The sequence below is a fragment of the Diuraphis noxia genome, unplaced genomic scaffold (assembly GCF_037042655.1).
Source record: "Diuraphis noxia isolate RWA-SAM2 unplaced genomic scaffold, SU_Dnox_SAM2 contig0001, whole genome shotgun sequence".
Lineage (NCBI taxonomy): Eukaryota > Metazoa > Arthropoda > Insecta > Hemiptera > Aphididae > Diuraphis > Diuraphis noxia.
This window is the reverse complement of record NW_028301711.1, coordinates 50,722,307-50,747,657: the sequence shown is the minus strand read 5'-3', so window position 1 is coordinate 50,747,657 and position 25,351 is coordinate 50,722,307. Positions and strand designations below refer to the sequence as shown.

Genomic DNA, 25,351 nt, shown 5'->3' with positions numbered 1-25,351 from the left:
AAATAAAAAAGTATTTTACCTAAACCAGCTTTTTCTGAATCATGCACAGGAATGTCAAAGGTCAGTATTTCTTTATGTCTCCAAGGAAATGTTTGTGTTTCTTCTAAGCTTTTAACATATTCCTAAAAAATTATTATGAATTAAATATAAATTGAATGTATACAAACAAAAATTAAAGATATTTTTCATTATGTATTTATTAAACATACCTGAACTGTATTACTGTTAGATTTTTCATTTGTTTCTACTAATTGATTGTCTGATGAAATCCCTACTTCTTGTTCATAATTTTCATCTAGATCCTGGAGAAAAACATCAATCATCATTAAAACCATAAACGTATAATCTCATCACTCTAAGTTAACTTACTTGATTTGATTTCTGGCCTACTTGACTAATTACTACATCTTCTTGTCTAGAAACAATAATTTTAACCTTTGCACCAGATGGAACTTTTCGTAATACAGCAACTGCTTCAGATTGAGTCTTGCCTGTCAATTCTGTACCATTGACTGCCAATAATCGATCACCTGGTCGTAATCGTCCATCTTCTACAGCAGCTCCCTAAAAAAAGTTATGGAATTAATTACATTTTTAAACTAACAGTTTTCAAATATTACTTTTGGTAACACATTTTTTATGTAAATAGGACAATTTCCACCAGCTGGATTATCTCTAGTTGTTATACTAAATCCTAGCCCATGAAGTCCTTTAGTAAGTTCTAATTCTATTTTCTTTCCAATTTTTCTTGTGTTGGCCACCATTAAGATATTGGATGCTGTATGAGTTGCAGCTGAAATTTTTTTAGTTGGCGAAATGGTGGCTATTTTAGTATTTGAGTTAGCTATAACATAGATTAGTACAAATTTATGTCGAGAACAAATTTTGAAAATGTTAAATTGCAATACCTTTATCTTTATCAGATGATACTGTAGATACATTTTCTTTATTACTATAAGTTGCAGTGGTATTTGAGGATGGTTTAGGAAACACTGGTGGTGGTGGCTGTTTTTTGTTACCAGCCGCCGTATTTTGACTAGTTTGCGCATCCATATTATTTTTATGTTTTACCACTCTAAGTCTGAGCTCTGAAGAGTGTAGTGAATCTCGAAATATTTCTTGTATACTGTTATAATAACAAATATTACTAAAATGTATCTTTAATATCTATTATGTTTTTAACTCACGCATTAAATGGTTGATCCAATAATGACCGGCCATTGATTTCGACAATTCGATCATATACTTTCAATCTGCCATCACAATGCACCCGACCACCAGGTTCAATTCCTTGAACCAGAAGACCACGTTCTTTGCCTAGAGCATTGTAATCTGGGACAACATGAATACCTAATGATCCCCCACCAGTGCTTAGCACTATAAATTCCGTGCTAAAAACATATTTATTTATTTTTTTAATTTAATTAAATTTTATTTGATTTGATTAAATACTTTTGTGATTCTGGTAAGTGACTAGGGTTTGTATTTGCTTGGCCCAACGGTTCTTTCCTTCGATGGTCTCTTGGTAATGATAACGATAAGGCTCGATTATTTGCCAAATCAGCTGCCTCTGCCCACCGAAATCCACTAATAATGTATAGATAAATATAGTTAATTTGTTTCAATTTTAAATAATTATGAATAACAAAAAAAAAGTCAAACCTTGATGACTCTCCTAAGAATTGCATTGATAAACGATTGGAAGAATCACGATGAAAAGATGGTGCTAGAAAATGATTGCTAATTGGTGGTTTATCTTTGTCACCTAATTCTAACTCATCTTCATCTTCTTCAGAACACCTCCATTTGTCAGATAAACCAAAACCATTGATTTTCATGTAATCATCCTTAAATGTAAATTATTAATTATGTTATATTAAAAATTATAAGGTTAAAGTTAAAAAAATAATTTGTCTATTAAAACTAAAACGTATTTAATAAATTATATTTATTTAATTTTAAATTACATTAATTTAAAACATATCACATTATGGTGTTTACTTCTAAAACATACACAGATTTATAATATACAATATTAATTTTAAATTATAATTAATGTGATATAGTTGGTCGATGTTAATAGTAAAATACTATTCTGGGTATTAAATCCGTAGAACAGATATTATATAACCAAAATATTTTTGCTAATGAATATGTTTTAAAAATATTGTATTAAGATACTATCATTGATTATAAATACTATTTAGTATTTAAGTAGGAACAATCAATGATATTATGTTTAATTACTAAAGTAAAATAAACTTCTACCACTTAGAAAATGCAAAAAAAAAAATATTTCAATTGATATAATATATTAAATTAGTATATTTAAATTGTAATTACGCTTCTTAATTTTTCTTTAGGGTCGTGAATCATAGGAGCTGCTGACCATCGTTTAGATTGACCCGATGCAGCAGGCCTAGTATTGCTATTTCTTTTGCCCAAATTGTTTGCTGTATATAAAAATGTAACAAAAAATTACCAAATTTATAATTTAAATATTTTGGTACAAATTACACTTACGGCATTCAAGTGGTAATTGATTAAGAGCTGGTTCACTACCTCTACGGACATGTAAAGCTGGGAAACCACAAGCAATTTGTTCATTAGTGACTTCAATGTCAGTTTGTAATCCATCTCGGCTCTAAACATTTAAAACAACAATATTAGTATATTACTATAATATAATTTATTATTAATTATAATTTGAGTTAGCAAAAACAAAGAATTTTTATAAGAACTACTTTGATTAAAATATAATATGTTATATTATAACATGTTTCAATTAATATTCTTTCTATCTAATAACATTTAACTAGGTACAGCTTTAATTTTGACATTTCCCGTTTGAATTGCGTGAATTCACAGCAATAAAAGCTGCCTTTAGCAGTGATGGTTACTGAGGTTCACGACGCACTTATGAACGACCCCGTCTGTGAGGTCGGATAAAATGAAACTTCATCATACATAGAGTTGCGCAACTGTTTCATTAAATTTTTACTGGGGTTATAACTGGAGTACAAATCTATTTGTATACTTATCAAACGGAAAATTATGAATACATCGTGGTTGTACTGTATCGTTAGATGTGTCTAGAATAGATATCTCGTAGAATATATCTCAAGAAGGGAAGGGACAACAAAAAAATCTTTCGTAAATGTTAAATCCGTGATTTAAATAATATTGAGTGTTTGTATAGGCGCGAGCCTATTGACCCCACCCCTACAGGCGGCCTTTAGTTGAGCCTATAGTTATACGAGGAACTTATAATAATACACACGTAAGTATTATTGTAATAAGAACGACCAACACAGATGTGCGTCTTACTCCAACCGAATAATCCTAGAAAAACGAGCTACATATTTCCATTGGAATGCGGACGCGATGAACATTTTCATGTGTAGTGCACTGCGGATACCGCTGTAATAAATTAATAATTATTACATATAGTGAATATAATTATTCGCACCCCCGACATTGTAACCAAAACGATTGATTCGATCGAAAGTCGGTCGCGGAGAAAATGGCTTACTCGGTCAAGCGGACGAACGTTTTTCTAAGACAGTTGTACGACGATAAATTTCACGATTCCCGACTACCCATTCGTGACGACCTCTGTATACCATATATATAGACGACCGTAAACCATAACCACACGCTGACAGGTATCTAATAAAATAAATCTACAGGTGGGTAAATTTTCAAACAAATATATTTTTGGACTAAAATTATATTCAGCTTCCTCCAAGCATTAAACTATTTAGCCAATGTTTTATTTTTATTAACTATTAAACATAATAATATATGACAAACAGATAATTTATACAAAATAATTGTTAATTATTCAAAGGCATTTTTTGTGCGTGTAAAGTGTTATAAAATCCAAGTGAAATCTTGGTAAATTAGTCACGGTATGCGCCATCCGTAGATTGTTCGTAAAGCAAAATCTGACATTTACTATTTTGTACATTATCGTAGTATTATGTTATTCACTAGGTAGTAAGACCTATATTCCTATGTGCCACGAATATGTTAGATCTGCAACAGTATATTATACTGTAGTTGATGGAAATATATGATACATATGTATATGGATACATCTTAATTGTTAATTAAATTGAGTTATGATGAATGCAGACGACAGTTCGAAGTGCTTCTTATCCTTGTTTTTATAATACATTATCTTTTTAACATTTAATTTAGCATAGAATAACAAAAATAGGACATGTTTGCCCATACTGCGCACATGTATTACACGTTTGTCCTATAAATTAGTTGATGTATTACATTTTCGGACTCATATAAATATAATCAGGTAGGTACTTGAACTAGAAAACAATATAATATTACATAACTATGTGTGTTTATGTATTAATATCTTACGTGAAACATATCCGGACTAGAGGTAACACTAGCTCCATCTCCACCACCGTGTTGGTGAGGACTATTGCTATCACCGTCATCATAAAGAGCAACAATTTGTTCTCTATCATCTGCCACATCCCTGAGACGATCATCTGGATCCAAGATACCACCATCACTCTGGGACTGCAAACTGTGGACGGTCACCCATGAATTTGAGCTCTAGAATATATAAAAAATAGATGATTTTAATAAATTTTATATTCAATTAAAAATAAAACATTGGTGATACACTGAACCATTGAATAATGTTATTTTAGTATCCAAAACAATAATGATGACGAATATGAATTTAAAAAAAAATTCAGGTTGATAGTTTCATTCATACAATATTTATTGTTTGTATTTATATTTTTTCAGGTAATATATGTGGACCTATATCTTCACTTCTTATACGTTTATTATGCTTGGTCACTTAGATAATTTATAAAAATAAGAAACAGCTGATAATTAATAGTACCTACTCTATTAAAGTTTTACGTTTTGTGTTTAAAAATAAATAAAAAACATATTCCAGTCACTACCTCATGTTAATATCAGACTATCTGAGATAATTGTACCATACAATTTGTACATTGGTAATTAAAAAACACATTAATTTTCTAAACTATGAATAAAATAATAATGGTAATTGGTATAAGCACATACTAATAGATTTATAATGGTGAATCATCAAAATTCCTGTTTTGTTACAAATGTACATTTCTACTTAATACCAACGTACGTTGATGTCTACAAATAAAAATAAAATCTAAAATTATAAAATATAGTTAGTACAACATAATATTTAATCTGTATTTTTAAACTAATTTTTTATAAGCAATTACAATAATTCAATAAAAATTAATTAATTTAAGAAATTTATTTCTTTAGTATAGGTTCCTGTACTATTAAATATTAATAAAATAATAATGTTTAATTAAAAAAGTCCAATAAACATAATATTTAAATTTTTGATAACTAAAGTTGTAACAATAACTATAATTATTATGACCGAAGTTATTGTATTTTACTTAAATACACGATTTATGATATAAATTGTATCACAATATTTAAAACAGTTAAAACTTAAAACAAACGCAGTTTTTGTTTGTCTCATCGTCTAAATTCTAATATATCCGATAAATATATATGAGAAAATCTAATAATGAGTTTATGTCACAGACGAAAAATGTCTAGACGAACTACTATAGTATTTTATATATACCTAACCTATGTATAATGTACATATATTTTATGACGATGCACATGTTTATTGTTTACTCATATTTTTCAATTGGCATTTAACATCTTATCAGATTAAGCCCTGGGTAGATTAATCAATATACTGAATATACTTGAAAAATAGACAAACAAATAATCCGGATAATTATTATACATTGCAGTGGTATACAGTTTTACATAATAATATTAGTAACTTTTCATAATATGATGATAGTAATATTGCAATTGTAGACATTTAATTCAACATATTATTAAAAATATTGTTTAAACAGTGATCACTGGTTTATTGGAATTTTAATACGACAAACCACATCGTTTTAATATTTCCCTTATAATAATATTATTAACTTGGTACACAAACCATAACCCGGATGATGTTTAATAAGTAATTATATTAATAATAAATTATTATTTAAAATATCAGATTAGTTGACAGTGATTGATAAAGATTTAAGACGTTTACTTCTAAACCCTACAATAAAATGTTTATACAAATTAATTTTAAATGGCGTGATGATATTCAACCAAAATAATTAAACGCAAGTCGAGGTGCAGCCACATATTATATTGATATTTTGTTAAGCAAAAATTATTATTTGGTCCACAGTTTTAAGTAGGTGTACGTTATACATTTTGATACTGCATAACATACATTATATATATTATTTCACATTTCATAAAGGCCAATGCAATTGTTTTATAGGAATATTCATACTCATTATAGAACACCACAATTTTCAAAATGCTAACGTAGTAAATGATAAGATTTAATAAACTCCCGCATGAATGCATGATATTTATCAGTCTTCATCTTACACAATGTGAAAATAACAATCATAATTATTCATAATAATATAGTATGTTATAAAAAATATTTAAACTTGAGATCTCTGCGAGTATTATAATATCTCTGCATTGCGTACGCATGCATATTTCATACTTCAACGGGAAATTAATGTTATCGTCGTTTATAATTTATTCAACCTAAAAATGCGTTTTTTCTTTACATTGCCGTGGTTAAAAATCATTGAATAATGATAAAATTGTTTAACAGTTATATAATACTTTTAATTTTAAATACTAAAATATCAATACATTTACATCATCTGTTGAAGTACCTAATATAACAAGTTTAATATTACTCTAGACTTTTTACGCAAAACATATAATTGTTTTAAAAAACACAAGTAGGTATCATAACTTACAAGCATATTGATATATCGATATAAGTATAATTAGGTATTAATCATCCTAAATACAGTATATAAATTATTGATGAAATAACGACAGTAAAATAAATTTTATTATAATATTGTTACCTATAATTTATAGAAACAAATCGTTTATTATTTTTATGCTATGTATAAAATTTTAATTTATTTTAACTGGTACCTTCACGAGTTTAAGATATGGTTAATAATATGAAAAATATGTAGATACCTACTGTAGAGAAACAATTCTTTAATTTGTATGCATTATTGAATTTATAAACGTGATATAAAACACAACACATTTCTATGCATAATGCGGTTATTAAAGTGTAAAACGTTTCAAAATGTTTAAATACCTGCCTAATAGATTTTTTCATTTATATAATTTGCATAATTAGTTTAATTTGGTTTTAAATAAAACAGTAAAAATGTAAATCATAAGAAAAATTTAATTTAATTCTTCTTGATAAAATAGATTCCACGCTCTCGTAATTGTCCTATACCTTGAGAAGTTTTTGATTAATAAATATGGAATGGTTTTACAAAATAAGTAGAATATCATAATTTTTGCAGGAAAGCAGGTTTTACTAGCATCGCTTTATAATAGTTTATCTATCTTATTATTATGTACGTATGTAAATTTATAATAAATTAGTTCACTATTGCTTTAAAATGTAAAAAATATTAAATAAGTCATAGTCTGCTGGGGGTTAGTTACTTAGTTACACGACGAATGAAGTGTGACTACAATGGTCTCGACTCTCAGTTAAAAAACTATTTATTAATGGTTACAATTAAGAAATAAAAAAAATTGTATAGGTATAATAATAATATATATATATATACGTAATACGTAGTGTGTATATATTATTTGCAAAAAAATTGTAACTGCAGAAATACCTCGCCAGGATTGATCGATGATAATTTATTGAGTTGTTGAGCTTTTTGAACTTGATAGGTTTTTCTACGTCCAAATACTTTGGCCAATTTTCCAATGACAAATGCGCTTCGTTTACCACAGTTGCAATTTTGATGAGATGAACAGTTTTCCAACATGATAATGACATTATCGACGATATACACAACGATTGTTAAAACCGAACTTCTACAACAGCAGAATCGCACACAAAAAACGGACCATACGCTAAGTATACATAGCAATTTAAAACGTGAACTCTAAATACATAAAGTACAAATTAAATTACTATTTTTTTATTTTGCTGCTTGAAACAGTTTTTTTTAACAGACAGGCAAGGACGTATATGAGCTTGAAACAAACATCTGCAGTTAATACAGCATGTACCTATACAAGTACATATACACCTATAATTTTCCCTATAAAAACAACAAATACTTTTATCTGTTTACAATTACTCAATTTAGAAATAATCCGTTTAATATAAATCCATATTATATTCTAAGTATATGCTAAAATAAATTGTAAAGATTAAACTATTAATAAAAGATAGTAAATTGTACAATTTAGTTTAAGTAATTTAAGTATGTAATACAAGCCGATGTTTATGTTATTGAGGTTTAAACTCTAACTTTAATTAAACATTATTTGAAGATGTATACGTATATAACACAATTTTCATTTTAAGAATAATCGGAATGATTTAGTGCGTGAATTTTTCACTAAAATGTCTGAAATTTATCATCTTAAAAAAATGTATAAATGTAGGTGGATACAATGTACAAATTATTAGATTAATGTTTTGTTTATATTTTATATTCCAATTAAAAATGAAGGTAGGTACCAACCTTATATTTATTTTAAATTGAGTACATATTTATAGTGTTGGTCTCGTGAGGCCGTAAATTTTGTATATTAAAATTTGTATTCAAAAGACGTATAGGTAAGTAGTTAAATAACATTAACAACAATGGAGTTATACGTAATCATTTTTTTACAGCCATCTGTCACCGATGTGCCTACCACAATTATTATTATTTTGTATTATCGAGTAGTAAACCCCGATTTAGCGTTTAATATATACCCAGAAAGTTCATTTATATGAATAAATATAGGCAAGCTATTTTGCTGAGAAAAGGATAGTTAATAAGTTTGTAGGTCTAAATTATTAAAGCAAGTAATTTATAATACGTTATAAATGATAATTTATTATATAATGTATGAAAATGGCTATCAGGTACTTAAAAAGTGTACTTAAAAATATATAAAATTTTGATGTTATGCCTTAATTGTTTGTACTTCAATTTATTAATTTGGTTTTAAAAAAGTACCTAATCGAAATTATTTATAAACGAAAATCACATATTCCTATGCGACAACAGTATTTTTGGTTATGCGTAGATGTAAGGTTTTTTAATTTGTCAAATTTGTCAATAACATTATAATAGATAACAAAACTACGGTGAAATGTATTTATCAAGGGCAAACTTTTAACAAAACATATCATCGTTGTATATATATATATATATATATATATATATATATATATATATATAGGGATATCAACCAGTGTCAATCATCAGTTAAATATCACACAATTTAATTATTTTCCTGAAGCTAATAAATACGAGTATATCATTGTTTCCCACGTTTATCTTCTTAATATGTAAGATTGAATGTGTATTAAATTATTACATTATGCATTTATGTAGTACATTAGTTAAGTTAGGTAGACATATCCACTAAGATGCGAAAATTAATTTTAGAAACAAGTAATTAGTATAATATTAAGAATCAAACATTTTAAGTGAATACCAATTACCAACTATATAAGCTACTAATAATTATAGGTACCCAATTTTATTACAGTTTAGATTTTTGTTTAACATGGAAATAAAGAAGATAGGTAAAGGGATATATTTTTTTTAAAATATAGAAACGTAATTAAAATAATAATGTATACAAATATAGAAATCTATATTTTTCGGCGCGTCTTAGTTTCTTTGATTGTTCTCAGCGCAGTGGCTGACGTAGTGATATTGATGCATTGTATTTGTCTACTCTTTTACTATTGTTTTTAGAAATTAGTATCTGCTAGTGAAGAATGGAATAATTAAGCCGAACCAAGCCAAACGTAACAAAACAATAATACTGTATTGCCGTATATTACGTATACGTAATATTACGTATACAATTTCTTATAACATCGAGATAACTAATCAAAATTATTATAGCTATATTATATCAGAAAAGATACAAGAAAAATGTGTTTATTGAGATAGAAAAGTTGGAGGTGAGGAGTTACCAACTTGGGTAAGTATAAATTTACATTTTGTAGCATTGACCATAAATTTATGTATTGTAATAATAAATTGAAAATTATATAGCTTACATATTGTAAAAATATACTGTATAGGTACTAGTTGTTTCGAACGAGGAAAAATACTTGAATAGGTATGCCATATTGTAAATGGTGATAAATCTATGATTACGATTTAATAATTTTATTGAATTTCAACTCATACAGTCATCGCCATGCCTATCTGTGTACAGCTCAATAAATATGTTTTAAATTGCAACCACAGCATTATATTATAGTATGTTAGCAATGTGTTTTTTAATCGATTATAAAATTACTAAAATAAAAGTTCTTTTGTATATATAATTACCAGCTATAACTTAAAATTATTGACATACGAACATACATTTTTAAAATTATAAATTTATTGTGTTTTTCAATTTTATCAAAATTCGTTATATTTGACCCATATTTATTCGTAATATCGCGGTACAGTACATCGCACAGTTGAATTAGAGATCATTTGGAAATAATATGTAATACTTTAAGTAAAAATAAAACACTGATAAAATAATACAAACAAACTTGAACACTAATACATTTTAACGACAAATAACCACGTCTGCAACGTGTCACGCACTGAACAACACTAATAACAAGTGCCGAGTGCCCGAGTGGTACCTACAACAAGCAGACATCGTGCGTATTACCTACAGCTGTTCGATGATAATATGAATGTTGTGTTCGTTTTACTATTACTAAAGGTAAAAGTTTTTAATTTACATGCATATGTAAAATATCCATTGACAGCGAATTTACGTATATATCTAGAATAATAAGTATAACAATAAATTATTGAATATTTTTCTACACTTAGTTAACGTGCACATTATAAATACAATTAAATATTTACGAAATAATATTAAAAAAAACTAAAAAACAGAAATAATTTTTATCAATAAATAGGGCGTCGCGCGTCGTACCTGTAACTGGAACACATCTGCGTATTGGTTCTATCAATAAAAAAATGTATGATAAGTACCTAATATTATAGCAAATTTACATATTTCTATTTTATAATGAGTTCGAGTACCTACTTGCTTAAATCATTTTAAAATTAATAATCCGAATGGGAACTCATTAAAAAATAAATATATTATGAAAAATAACTCTTTTATCGAGTAAATTTGATCTCTACAAATGTTATGATATGTAAATCTGCTCTAATATTAATATATTTTTTTTTTTTTTATTGGTCTTGAAATTTATACAATTTCTGCTTCGACTACTAGGTCATTAGCAATAATATTAATATTATAAATAAACTGAATTAATAATCCGGTACGTAGTATCCGCTACGACCCGACATGTCGGGCATGTATAAGACAGACAAAATATGCAAGATACCGTCCTCTTAATATATACATTTATAGGTAAAATCAATACAGAATCGTTTATTGCAAATATTTTAATTACCTAATTTGAGAATTTATAATATAATATCACACTCTAAATAATTATGTAGAGGGAGGTATAAGATATATTTATATAAATTATGCGTTGAAAGAACTTTGTTCGAATTCTAATATGTTATGCTATACATTTAAAATATAAATATACATTATGTATTATATTATTTCGATTCCGGGCAACCCCTTCAAACGTCTCAAACGTAATTGGTGTCGTGACCTGCTAAATGCTTGATTCCTAGATCAAATTCCCCCTACTAAACTAAACAAAATAGGTAGTGTCATCATTAGGTGGCTTCTTCCGTCATATTACTCATGTTTTTTATTACTCTTATCTAATTTGCTTATTATTCAATGAATAGATTGTAAATATCTTGTAAAAAAAAAAATATATTATATCACATGGGTACATAAAAATCAAATATCATCAAGCATCATATAAAATTTAAAAATGATAAATATATCGTACATATAATATTATAATTAAGCTAAAAATAAATAATGTCAACTCTTGAACAAAGAACTCGAAATTAACGGTATGCTGAGAACAAAATCCACTCCAAAATGTCAAAACGTGTTATTATGTAATTCATAACTCGTCTCATTAAATCTAATATAACCGATAATTGTAGATACTTAATTTAAACTTGTTTCTTTTCCTCTTCGACTTCAATAGTTACCGAGTCTAAATTATAGTTAAAAAATTAAATTAAATCATCAAAATAATTAATAATAGAACAAAAAAAAAAGTTAATTCATCATTTTAATATTCAATAATAATAATCAATTGTATATAATATAGAATGTATAGTAATGTAGTAATGTAGTAATGTACAGGTAACACAATAAACATTAAAATAAAGTCAATAAACAGAGCAAATCAAGTACATACCTAACTTTATTTTAAAATTTAATTATGTATAACTATTAAATTTACATTATTAATTATTGAAAATATATGGGTATATATTATAATAATTAATAAGCATTGCGGATATGCATGAAATTTTAACTGTAAATACGCGCTGACGTGTCTTGAAATAATTTCGACTCAATAAAGAAGTCAATCGGATATTGTACAAACATTTTCAACTATAATAAATTTATAACATTTAAAACATGATGTGGGTAACTAAGAACGTGGGTACTATTTAAAAAAATCAAATAATATTAATATTATAATAGTTTTGGATTTTCAATCAATTTCAGAATAATATTATTAAGTTAGTAAATTATTAGGTAAGTAATAACTGATAAGAATTTTAAGTTTGATGAGCGCTCCATCTGAGATGATTGAAGTGCCAAATTAATGCTAAAGGAATACCACACAAAATGATGGTCTACCACTCCAACCATCTAAAAATTAAACCCTTAAAAATTATAAGATTATTAATTCTAGTCGTTAAAAATTTGAATTTTATGCATTGAAATTTCCAGAAAAATATCCTGTTATACAAAAAAGTAAACATTTAAAAATGATAATTATTAAAAATGTTTTCTAAAATATTGTAAAAAACAGTAATACTTTTTAGAAAATGAGTCACATTTTGTATCCCTTTATTAAATGAATCATTTCAAACAGCAGATTGAATTCACCTTTTTTTTTAAACAATTGTTATATTTCATACAAACTTATCATACATTGTGTCGTTTATAAGTTTAACCATAAAGGTAAATTTAGTTTAATTCTAAATATTAGGTTATTAACAACAAAACTTAAAACATCTGCTAAGACAATGTAAACAAATACATTTTTAGTGTCACCCGAGGTGTCACCACAAACATTTTCATTTTTTACGTTTATGAATTATGTATAACAGTTTAAAATCTCAAGGATTCATTATTTTTTTAAATTTCTTTTAAGTTTCTCTAAAAAAGTAATTAGTAATTACATTCTACATTATTTTAATTATTCTGTATGTAAAACACAACGTAGCTGCATAAAGATTGTTTTTAATTTTAAAATAAATTATATCATTTTAAATTTTGAACGGAGCGACAGCGATGTGTTTTAGACACTATTCATTTTACAATCGTGTTTTTTAATTTTTAATTTTTTTCAACAGTATCTTTTATAGAAAGAAAATGGATATAATTAGTATTTTACGGGGAAAAAGTAAAAAATTTCTTATAGTTTTTAGGAAAATAAATCTGGGAAAATAAAAAAATATTGAGGTAAAACTGAAATTGTTAGTATATGAACTAACACTAAAGTTTTTATTCAATAAATGTCAATACAATTTTATTTTTTTGGTCGAAAAGCTTGAAATTTAACACAAGTTTCACATAAGTAGTAATGATACCAAATGAGAAATTTAAAAAATACATAATCATGATTTTTTTTATAAGTATTTAAAATTCAAATTTTGGATGAAATTACATATTCAAACCAATTTACAACAGAGTATTGCCTACTTACCAACTATTTAATTTATTATTTGTTTTATTTGTAATATTTTTTGGAATTGGGTTAATTGGTTTCATTAACTTTATGTTATATTTCAACCATGAGTAAAACAGAATAATATTTTAGCCTTGTATAATATGCTCCTTTTAACATTAAATATATGCAATATAACATGACTCTGTGTATGTTTAATGGCCATTATTACCTATTAGATTATTTTAACAACAATCGGGACAATAATGTGTTGTTTTAGGGAGAATATTGAGCTACAATACAATCAATTAAAAATCAACCAAGATTAAAATAAATATTTTTGGGATTTTTTTAAGTAATTAGGCATTTTTTGATAATTATTTTTGAAGTGGTTCAATAACTGTAAATATACTCAAAAACAAATTTCTATCAGTATTAAAAGTACCTAACAAATTACAACACATGCTTAAAAAGAAATGGAAGCACACATTTACTGTCTTTCGTTCAAAATAAATAAGCCCAATTTTTTCAGGTTGATCTTAAAATGCATATAATCAAACAATTTTAATTCATATACTTAATATTATGTACCTATTTCTGATGTTTAAAAATCAGTGCAAGAACTCATTAAGAATTTTTTGTATTTTTATAGGCTTTGACTATAAGATTTTTTAATTATTAAAATGTTTATGAAATTTCCAGGATTAAAAAAAAATAATGTTTTGATTATAAGAACCTCAAACGTTTAAAAGAATATATTTAACATGGTATTTTCAATCTCTTTAATTTCCATGCCTGTCAATCATTTATGACTATAATGAATGGAGTATTAAATTTTAAACTTTAAAGCTTTTTAATCAAAAAATAAATTTTTTTCAACACAAAATATTTTTAGTTTTATATTAACCTATATATTAATAAAAAATTATAATATATTTGGTGAAAATATCAAGACAACGGTTATTTTTAGGTAGTTTTTGAGTGTAGCAAAGAATTGTATTATATTTATTATGAGTATTTTTTTTCTTTAAATGCTCTGTATTTCTATATCAGCATTTTTAAATAGAAAAGTAAATCTAGTAGGTACTATTAGGAGGTTAGGAGGTTGAAATGAAATAAATGTAATAAATCAAAGACACACATTATGTTAAATTCTTGACAAAATTCATCAAAATCTTGAATATATTTATATATCAAATTATTTTTCAATTATTAATTCATAAAAGTGTTTCTTTCTATAGCTAACTTAAGAAATTTAACTGAAGATTCATCTCATATATTTCTATCTAAAGAATAAAAAATTTTATTGGGAAGTAACTAAAATAAATTTTTTGCGATCATTTGAATTGAACATTTTTACGATATTAAATTTTCACCGGTAAATAACGAATTACCGTCTACAGAATTTTAATATTTTGTTGTAATTCAAAAACAAATAACCGCTGACACTCAAAACTTGCTAAAATGACTATTTTTTATACAAGCTAAAATATCGACTCTTTTTGAGATATTTTTAGCGACGAAACATTTTTTAGTCACATTTTACCATTTGCTAATTTATTTTTTATATAGATTCTGAGCGTAGTGAATGAATTGGAGTTTAAGTGGTTTTAGTTCTTTCCGTCAACAACATTTGGGATACTAAAAAGCTCAAATTTTCGATAAACCAACTTTATCAATAGAAAAGTGAATCTAGTAGGTGCTTTTGAGAGGTTAAATAGCTTTTATTCTGTGCAAATATATAATTAAAAAATATCAAATAAAAAGTGATTTATGTTATTAAACATAAAAACGTCATGGGAAACTATTTTTATTGCATTTTACATTATGATTACAATAATTAAACATTAATAAATATTAAATTCTATTGGGTTTAATTATGTTAAAATGTGATTTCAATATTTAGAACATGGTGTAGTCTAATATTTTATTTTATATTAACTATTATATATGATTTAGATTAAGAGATTTTATAGTTTTAGATGCTCAGATTTCAGATTAAAATAACACTACAAAACAGTATTTTTTTTTTACAACAATACCTAATTAATTTTTCAAGGTCATATTTCAATTGCGTGAGCTCTATACACGTTTAACTTTAAGTATCAAATTCATTTTTTAGATTCTGATGGTAGCAATCGAGCAATGAATGTATTGTTTTTTACAATAATGTATTGTATGTAATGTTATGTAATGAATAAAATAAAATATATGTATTTAAATGCCGAAATATTTTAAGCGCATTACAAATTACCACCTATTACCAGTTTTTTGACTGAACAAAAATTGAGACAAAATAAAAATAAAAATGATCTTATGCTCATAAAAAGCTTAAAAAGAATCAAAACATTTTGAAATTATCATAATTATTATAGAACATTGGCATTTAAGGAAGGTTATTATCGTTATTATTTTTTGAGTAACGAAATTGATTTGGTCGAAAACTGGCGGTATCGTTTACGTAAATATCCCCATTTTCCCGACATTTATGTAAACGCCTGGGAATTTTTCCATTATGACTCCCTAAGAACTAACAAGAATCACTTTCCTACAAGAAAATATGGTAAAATAGAAAATTGAATATTATTTATACGAAAAAAAAGTGATGACATATACGAAAAAAAAATATAAAAAACATATTACAAACAAAATGAGGTAAAATCAACATTCATCTTTAGACTCAGATATCTAAAATTTAATAACATACTTAATTAAGTTGGTTATAATTATATATTTTATGAAGATTTAAAAAATGTGTTCACAAATCGTATCGAATAAATACGTTAAAAGCTGATACTCTGGTTGATACGCTAGGCAAATGATTGATACTTTTAACAAAAAAACCTAATAATATTCGAGTAGCAACGTTTTACAAGTGAGTGCAAGTGCGGTTGCATTTTGCTTTTCTATTTCTTGACACTAATCGGTCATGCGCTCTAATGATCATTATTTACTACATAGGTACACACTTACACGATACATTCGCACGCACATAGAAAGTTGCCTACATTTAACTCCTAAAGAACACCTAGTATCGAGAATCCCCATAACATTTTATTTCAATTGTGTATTAATATAATTTTAATTTTTAGCTTGTATTTAATAACAAAAAATAAAATAAAATAAAAATATTAACTCTTGAATATTGATTTAAATACAGTATAGGTATGAAAACTAGTAAGGTTTCAAAATTCAATTTTACATCGTAGGCAGTAAAAAGATATGACTTTATACCTTGACTCGATATAGGCGTAAAAGTTAGGTAATTATTCCTTTAAATAAGTATTTAATTAATAATATAACTAATAATTATATAAATAATAGTGTTAAAATAATATAAAAATATCATAAGAAACATACAAAATATATAATACTCGGTGACTAGCAATAAGTAGAGTAATATGTACTAAGTCATGGTATTGACATCCTCAATATAGGGAATACTGGAATAGTGTTTGCATCAATTTTAAACCGGAAAAATTGCGATAAAAATACAAAACCAATTAACAAATAGTAGAAGCATCGAAATTAAATATGTAAATTTAGTGTGATATGGTGTACTATTTGAACACACAGATATTGAAGGAAACGATATAGTCACAATTCACAACTATAATAATGAAATAGGTTATAGCATTAAAGGTTTATTAGGTACCCTTTGTCGGCCTATTTTGTTATAATTATAAAGACATTTTATAAAAAACAGTAGGCATGTTAAGAAAATCGCAAAATTTACGAAGAAAAAAAAAAAAAACGAAGTTAAATCTAACTAAAAGAGAAGAAAAAATTGTATTTAGTCGACTATACGTATAGACTATATCACACTGGTTTACACACAGAACAAACATATTAACCGTATCTATATATAATGGTTATAACCATATTTACCACCTAATGATTCAAACTCAACAGTCAACATAAGATATTAGCTAGATATCAATCAGATTAAACTCAGGAAGACAACATCAATAAGGCCTTATTTTTTATGAAATAAATTCTACGTAGTTAAAAAAAAATTCTAATTAAAAATCTAACTAATGTCATATAGTATAGCAGAAGTTAGAAAATTAAGATCAATAAAAAAATTAAATAATTAATAATATCCTCGATGATAGGTAGGTAATGGTAAAATAAGTAAATGAAATTTCCAATTTCAATATTGCTAAATCATCATTTCAATGGTTACCAATATACGTATATTGATAATATATTCATATAACGTAAGTAAATCAATTAATTTAATATCAATTGACCCATTTATTTTATAAATATAATATAATAGGTATCTGAATAGTAGGTGTCGATATACAAGTGTAATATAACCATTAACCAAATATATTAAACAAATTTTTTTCAAGTTTCAACAATGTTTTTTATAGTACTACCCAGTAATTTAGTTCTATGCATATATTATAACTTTGTTTGTCGTACATTCATATGAGAGAATGATAGACGACCAGTCGTCTCATGCATTAATCAATTTGGACTAACACTTAAAAGTTAAAAGACGCAACTAATCATAAAATAATAATTGTAATCATGTCATAAATGTCTTAAAAATTACATTTTACGGTTAAACTTCTTTTACATTTTATAATATTAGATACCTATCAATTTTCAGTGATAATTATTGGCGCATCAATTCTCTGTCGGCGTCGTCGATTCAAAAAAAAAAAAATGTTATTTCGACCGAGTAGTGAGTACGATAATTATAATGATTTAATATCTTTTTAATATTCATATGGTTAATAATAGAAAAAATACTATTACGATAAGATTCTCGTAAAACAATATAGAAAACAAAACGAAATATTAATGTTAGTAAAAATACGACAGTTCTTAATACCGTGTACTAACTGCTAATATTGTTACACGTGGATATGTAGGGTATATTACATGTACAATGTACATATTAAGCTTATTAGACGTTTACTGAATTAGCGAATTCTAAGAGACCTTGTACTAGACGATCCATGCATATTGCATATGTATGTAGGCGTGAGCACATGCAGTATATGTATATTGTATACGTTCAATAATATATTATATTTTGTACTGTACGTGCATGGCCAGTTTTGCAGAACAAGAACGATCATCAACACAACCAATAACGACCTTGCTGACTTTCATAATATATAATGTATGACTCCGAGAATATTTTTTGTAAGAAAATGTAACAACATATTTTGGACAATCGAATCGGTTCGTTTATTTTGGGCAAATACTTAGTACCAATACTATGTAATTATTAATTAATAATACAACATAATATTATAACTATTCAATGTTGATCTAGATAATTATTTTAAATAAACAGAAGTTAATACATTTTTTAAGGCCTCTGCAAATTCAATATCAATTTTTTATCGAAACGACCTTGGCGATAAACAAAATAACGGTACTTCTAGTAGTTTAATTTAAAAAATGTAAAGATTTTTGATTTGATAAAGAAGTTTACTTTGAGTTCGGCGGAGCATGTTGAATATTTTTAACAACAAATTGAAGATGTTTATAATCGTCAAAAATTTGATAAAATTTAAAAAGTGCTTTGAATGATGCAAAGTAATCATATTTGATATTTAAGCATTGAAACATTTTTACATATTTTTAAATTGGACCTTTGGAAGTACTTATATTTTTGTTAGGCGACAGGCATATTATAGCATTGCTACTTCACATCGGTAAGTCGGTAAATTGATTTTGAATATTTTTATCTAATGAGTAAATGAAATGTACACGCGGATAAGTAATAAATAATAATGTATTATATTTGATACCGGTTATTGGTGGGGAGCATATATGATGAATGATTATTATTTATACACATACACACACACACTCGCGCGCGCGCGCGCGCGCGCGGAGACTTCAAGCGACCGCAAGGAACGAAAGAATTGCCTTAAAAAGTTGAATAAATACTCTATAGAAAAATCACTTCAGACTACAGAAAGCACATATAAACAGAAGAGTGAAGACCTACTATGGATTTTGATAACTTGAAGGTTAATATCCCCTTGACTGTAAACAGATCACCGACAATAATATGTTATATACCTACATTAAATATATATTTTGTGGGCTTTTCGTGAAAATTTAGAAAAAAAAAACTAAAACAATCTATTTAATTAAGTAATAGGATGGAACTTATATCATATAATCTTCTAGCCACTAACAATAATTGATAATTCTAAAGAATTAAATAAACGTGTTGGACATTTAAAACATTTTTGACGACTTAAAAAATTGCAGCAAGTTAACATGACCCGTTTGAAAACTTTAAAATATACATCTATACCTTTATAATTAGATACCAACTTTGGTGTCATGTGTCAACAATTTATTATCGTAGTAAAAAACTTAATCTAAAACAATTTTTAACAAATACTTACCTATTTATAATTTTCTTTATTAAAGTTTACATTTTAAAAATTATGATTATTTTATTTTACCTACCTTAATGTAAAAAAATAATAAATTAAAACGGGAATTAAAATTATAGTAACGCCCTGACATTTTAGTAAATATGTAAATATTTATCTCTCAATTTATCTGGATTTTATTTGAAATACTGTTATTTGTATAGTTTGTATACACTAAACATACATTCTTTGTTTTATTAACGCCTCTGGAGCTAAACACAACATGTTAATTAATTTATCTGTATTGTATGTATTTTATCATTAATAAATAATATTGTGTTTTTTATTTTTATTAAAGTCCTAATTATTATAAATATTTGAGTCATGATATTTTGTTAATTATACTATTTCTGAGCTCTTGTTTTTCATGATTTGTCATTGCTTTCAGATATACCTATGCTTGTACAACCTGTACCGGCTGTACCTCATAATAAAAATATACAATAGGTGCTTAGGTAGTAGAATTGAGCATTAAGTAGGACAAAGATAATTCTCTCTAAAAACTTGCATAGACGATTAAAATATTTTGTTTAAATAGGTAATAATATGTGTAACTGTATTTTGTATTTACTAGACTATGTATAGTTGTATGAATAAATAAGAAATACCTACCTATAAAGTAAATTGGGCTATAAATATTCTTGGATTTATAGCTAAGCTATAAGCTAAAGTATATAGGTACTTACTACAATGTATTATCAATATTATATCTACAATAAAAGAGTTCTAATTCTTGTTTATATAAACATGTTCTAACATAACACTAGTACCAATAAAATATTTTAATAGAATATCAATATATTTAATCACACTCCCCAAATAATACTTAAAATAATTCCTAATAATACCATTATAATAATCTAAATTCTGGTTAAAATACTAAATAATTTAAAAATATAGTTATAATCTGAGTTATAATATAGGCGAGGGCCAAAAATCATAATCAATATCTATAGATAATATATGAGTAAAAATGTTTTAGTAAGTAGATATAACAAAATAGATGACAATATTTTGGTACTATACACAAATGTAAATAAATGTAGACAGCTAGATAGGTATTTTGAAAGAACCCCGGGATAAAAATCCCCAGGAAAATAATCCCCCGACGAATGACTCAGAAAAAAAAATCCCCAGATTCCATAATCAGGTACATACATGAAAATTATTTATATAAATGCTTTTTACAAATAGGTAGGTATATTACATATTATACTTATTATTCAAAAAATTAATATACATAGTACCCGGAAATAAAATATTATAACTTCAAATGTTCAATATAAATATAAATATTTAACTTAAATGCAATAACTGACTATAAATATAAAAATATTTTTAGATACTATTTTTTTAACAGTCAAACATCTACTGTGGGTATAGATGAATTATTAATTATTATAACCCGCCTATATTTTAAATCATATTGATTCGATCATTTGATATATTTATTAAAAATTATTTATAGTATTATATAATACATACATTTTTTAAATAATAATAATAATATATAATATACCTACCTATTTGTAATTCAATGTAAAAATAATTTTCATGAGGTTATGAGTAATATAAGAGGTAGTTCTCTGGAGATATTTTCTGAGGGACGGGGATTTTTATTCCGATTACCATTTTTAAAAATTACACAAGGTATTTATTATTATATTTTAAGCAAAACCTCGAGCAAAACTATCACATAGGTAATATCATTTTTTTTTTTTTTAAATGCTCAAATTTATTTTTTATTATATGCCTTGATTATTGACAGAATTATACATCTAGGTATACATTTAGATATTATGAGTAATAATTAAGTAAATAATATGGTACAAATAATGAGTAGATAAGAACTAAACAATATAATACTTTAGATGAGTAATACTTCAACGGGTATTTCAACTACTACTATATCAGTATCCATGTCAAAATCCTTGATACACTGCACTTGATGTTTTCCTACACCATAATCTTATATGACTATCATACTCAGCTTGTAAACTACCATTTATAGTTTATAAAAACAGATGTTTTGGTAGGTACTATTTTTATACATTCCTAGAATAACAATCATAAATTAAAAATAGTGGATTAAAATTTTGTAAGAGTTTATCTAGTATCTTATCGTTATTTAATTTTAGGTTAAATAGTAATTAAGACATGAAAAAATGAATCAAAAATTGCATTATAGATTTTTTCAGTACCTACCTATTAATCATTTATTGGGTTTTATTATTGAAATGTCAAATATATAGTATTCGAGTACATAATTAATAAATAATAATACAAAATATAAAATAGTAGGTAGGTATTATTTAAAAATCTATAATGATACTAGGCAATCAACAACATTTATTTATTTTATTGAATTTTAAATGTATATAAACATACCTATCAACCTATATAGTATGGTAGGTAGTAACTCTAAAATCTGGTAGAAACATTACACAATGCTTGCAGAACTGCTGAAGACTACAATCCATTATTTAAAAGCAATGATTTAAAAAACTGTTGGAAAATTAGGCATGTAGCTCGGTATGCAGTTAATAAATTAATTTAAAAAAAAAAAAACAAACCATAGCTAGGTAAACATTTAATGAATCAATAGTGAGATAATGAGCTCTTAATCCAATCTTAAACTATATCATTGTAGGTAGTTAGTCATAATTTATTCAAGAATTGGTCCATTAAATTTTAGTGAATTATTAAATTAATAAATTTCATGATATGTAACTTTATGTCCTAAATTGAATAAACTCCTTGATGCAATAGAGGTACACAATTAAATAATTAACAAACGAGTTAACAAAGGAACTTATTATAGGTATTTAAGCATAGTAGATGTTAGACTATTGTGAATTGTGTTTGATACATTGGTGATAAGAGCCAACTCCAGTAGTAACTATTCCCAATGGCCAATGACTTGTGTATGTAGCTTGAAAAAAAAGCGTAATGGTAGGCACTAAATAGGTAGTAACTTAAGTGAGAGGGAATATTAAGCCATCTATCATATGTAACCAAGTTGTAGGTTCAAATTGTAAGATAGTATTTTTATGAATACCTATCTGGGTAGGCATTTATTTTAAATTAGGTTGGTCGGGAGTAAGAATTTAAGGAAAGGTAGGGGTACCTACCTTATAAATGTTGAAAAATATCTAAATTATATTTAATCAAGTATACTTAATAATGACACATAGCCATCACTATGGAGCTATTCTGACTTGTAATGTAATTACAAGTAATTACACCTACTAAAATAAATGAAAATTTCCAAGGACTTTTTGCTTTTAAATATATTATGTAAACATACTTAGTTAATGCCTATAATATTCTATATATCTACATTATGGAAGTTAACATAAAATTACATTTTACATCATTCTCTAAGCATTTTATCTTGTTTAAGACAAATGTTTATCTATGTACATATCTATTATAGGTACCTATCTACAAGCTGTATGACGACTTATCAGTTAAAAAAACGCATCACTCTAATTCAATATACCTATAATTAATGTTCAATAATGCATCATGCTTATTAGATGGATAGATATCTTCATTTTCCTTAATTTAACCTACCTATCTATCTATAGGTAAGTTATGTATAATATTGTAACAACAGAAATCTTGGTAAACGTTATCTTTCAGAATTTATTTAAATAGGTAGGTACTCTAATAATGACAGGAGAGCAGACATAACTAGATACCTACCTAAATGACTGTATATCAAGTTGTCCAAACTTTGTTTTCTGGCATAACATTATTAATGTTAAATTGGTCAAATCTATAGATTTGGCAGTTATAAAGCATGTTTGATTACAAATAGAAACACTTGAAGAACATTGATATTCACAATGGTCTTAAAACCTTCTAAACATATGTAGGCATCTATCCATATGTAAACATAAAAGTGACTGTTGGTGACTATTCTATTGCGATAACATTAATGTAAATATTGCAGGACTCACCTTTCCAGTGGCTTTCTTGTATCTAGTGATGGCTTGCTGAATTAGGTCTCTGACCAATATTTCTCCACGTCCACAGGGGACGACGACCCTAGTTGAACCAAAGCAGACGGTGACTTTCATTGTGACGCAGTCACATCACCAGCGTCTTGAGCACAGCAGCAGTGCGATATGATGACAACACTATTCTAATCGAACAACAGACCGACGACATCGCTGTGTCGAGTGGACCGCCGATTTGCAGTCTGTCGAAAAGCCACCACCACGGGGCTGGACATCGATGGCGGGTACCAGCTAGCAGTAGTCGTCGTAGCAGCAGAAGCAGTGGGTCGCACCAGCCGTTGTGGCGTTTTCACGTTGTCAGAGTCGAATTAAATATCGGGCTCAACGAACAAAACACATGACGAGTATCACGCCGAGTGGGTGCTTAAAAATTAAATCACGAACAATATTATTGTGATGTGCGTACGGTACAGTCGATTTTTATCCCCACGATGGGCACTACCTCCACCACTACACGATAACGATAACGACGATAGTAAATGATAGTGAATCGACGACGTTTGGACTCGGCCGGCGATATAGTATTGTTTACTGGGTGAACGGGAACAAACGATATTTAATAATTGTGTCCGGACGGTTCAGCGTATCGTTTGCCGTCGGAAAAGAGCGATAAACGGCGCGAACGGAGGATACAAAAAAAAAAAAAAACGGTTGGAAAAAGTGGACGGAACTAACGGCGTAACGGCGGCGACAACGGCTATCATCAGCGTACGGACGGCCGTAGTAAACAAAGACCCATCCGGTGTGCAGTCGAAACGTGTGTGCCTGTGCGTGTGTGTGCGTACGGCGACGGCCCCGGTGGTGGCTTTGGCGTCGTATCGGCGCCGGATGGAAGGGGAAAACAGCCGCAGATAAAATTACGAGGGAACCGCCGACCGCCGTCCGCCACTCGCTCGCCTCTAAAACCGTTCGTAGTGTTCGCACTGTTTTCCGTTGAATCGGAAGCGAAGCGGCGGCGGTTTCTGGTGATGCGGATCGGCCGCCGC

The 25,351-nt window shown here is 27.1% G+C and overlaps 1 protein-coding gene across 5 annotated transcripts in view; it reads right to left on the bottom strand.

Annotated features, from left to right (window-relative positions):
• Positions 1-25,131, bottom strand: part of baz (par-3 family cell polarity regulator) — a 37,804-nt gene extending 12,673 nt beyond the window's left edge. The window contains exons 1-13 of one of the 5 annotated variants that reach the window (XM_015518063.2): positions 10,443-10,696; positions 7,758-8,033; positions 4,384-4,584; positions 2,524-2,644; positions 2,344-2,453; positions 1,663-1,847; positions 1,453-1,587; positions 1,188-1,391; positions 909-1,126; positions 621-844; positions 370-564; positions 210-302; positions 20-122 (exon numbers count right to left, since the gene is read on the bottom strand). In XM_015518063.2, the coding sequence (XP_015373549.2) occupies positions 20-122; positions 210-302; positions 370-564; positions 621-844; positions 909-1,126; positions 1,188-1,391; positions 1,453-1,587; positions 1,663-1,847; positions 2,344-2,453; positions 2,524-2,644; positions 4,384-4,584; positions 7,758-7,913 (1,945 nt within the window). In that variant the 5' untranslated portion in view covers positions 7,914-8,033; positions 10,443-10,696. Of the gene's footprint in view, positions 1-19; positions 123-209; positions 303-369; positions 565-620; positions 845-908; positions 1,127-1,187; positions 1,392-1,452; positions 1,588-1,662; positions 1,848-2,343; positions 2,454-2,523; positions 2,645-4,383; positions 4,585-7,757; positions 8,048-10,442; positions 10,697-24,305 lie in introns of those variants that run through there. The other 4 variants (XM_015518064.2, XM_089217898.1, XM_089217885.1 and 1 more) reach the window with 4 other exon arrangements.
• Between the last annotated feature and the right edge of the window lie 220 nt (positions 25,132-25,351).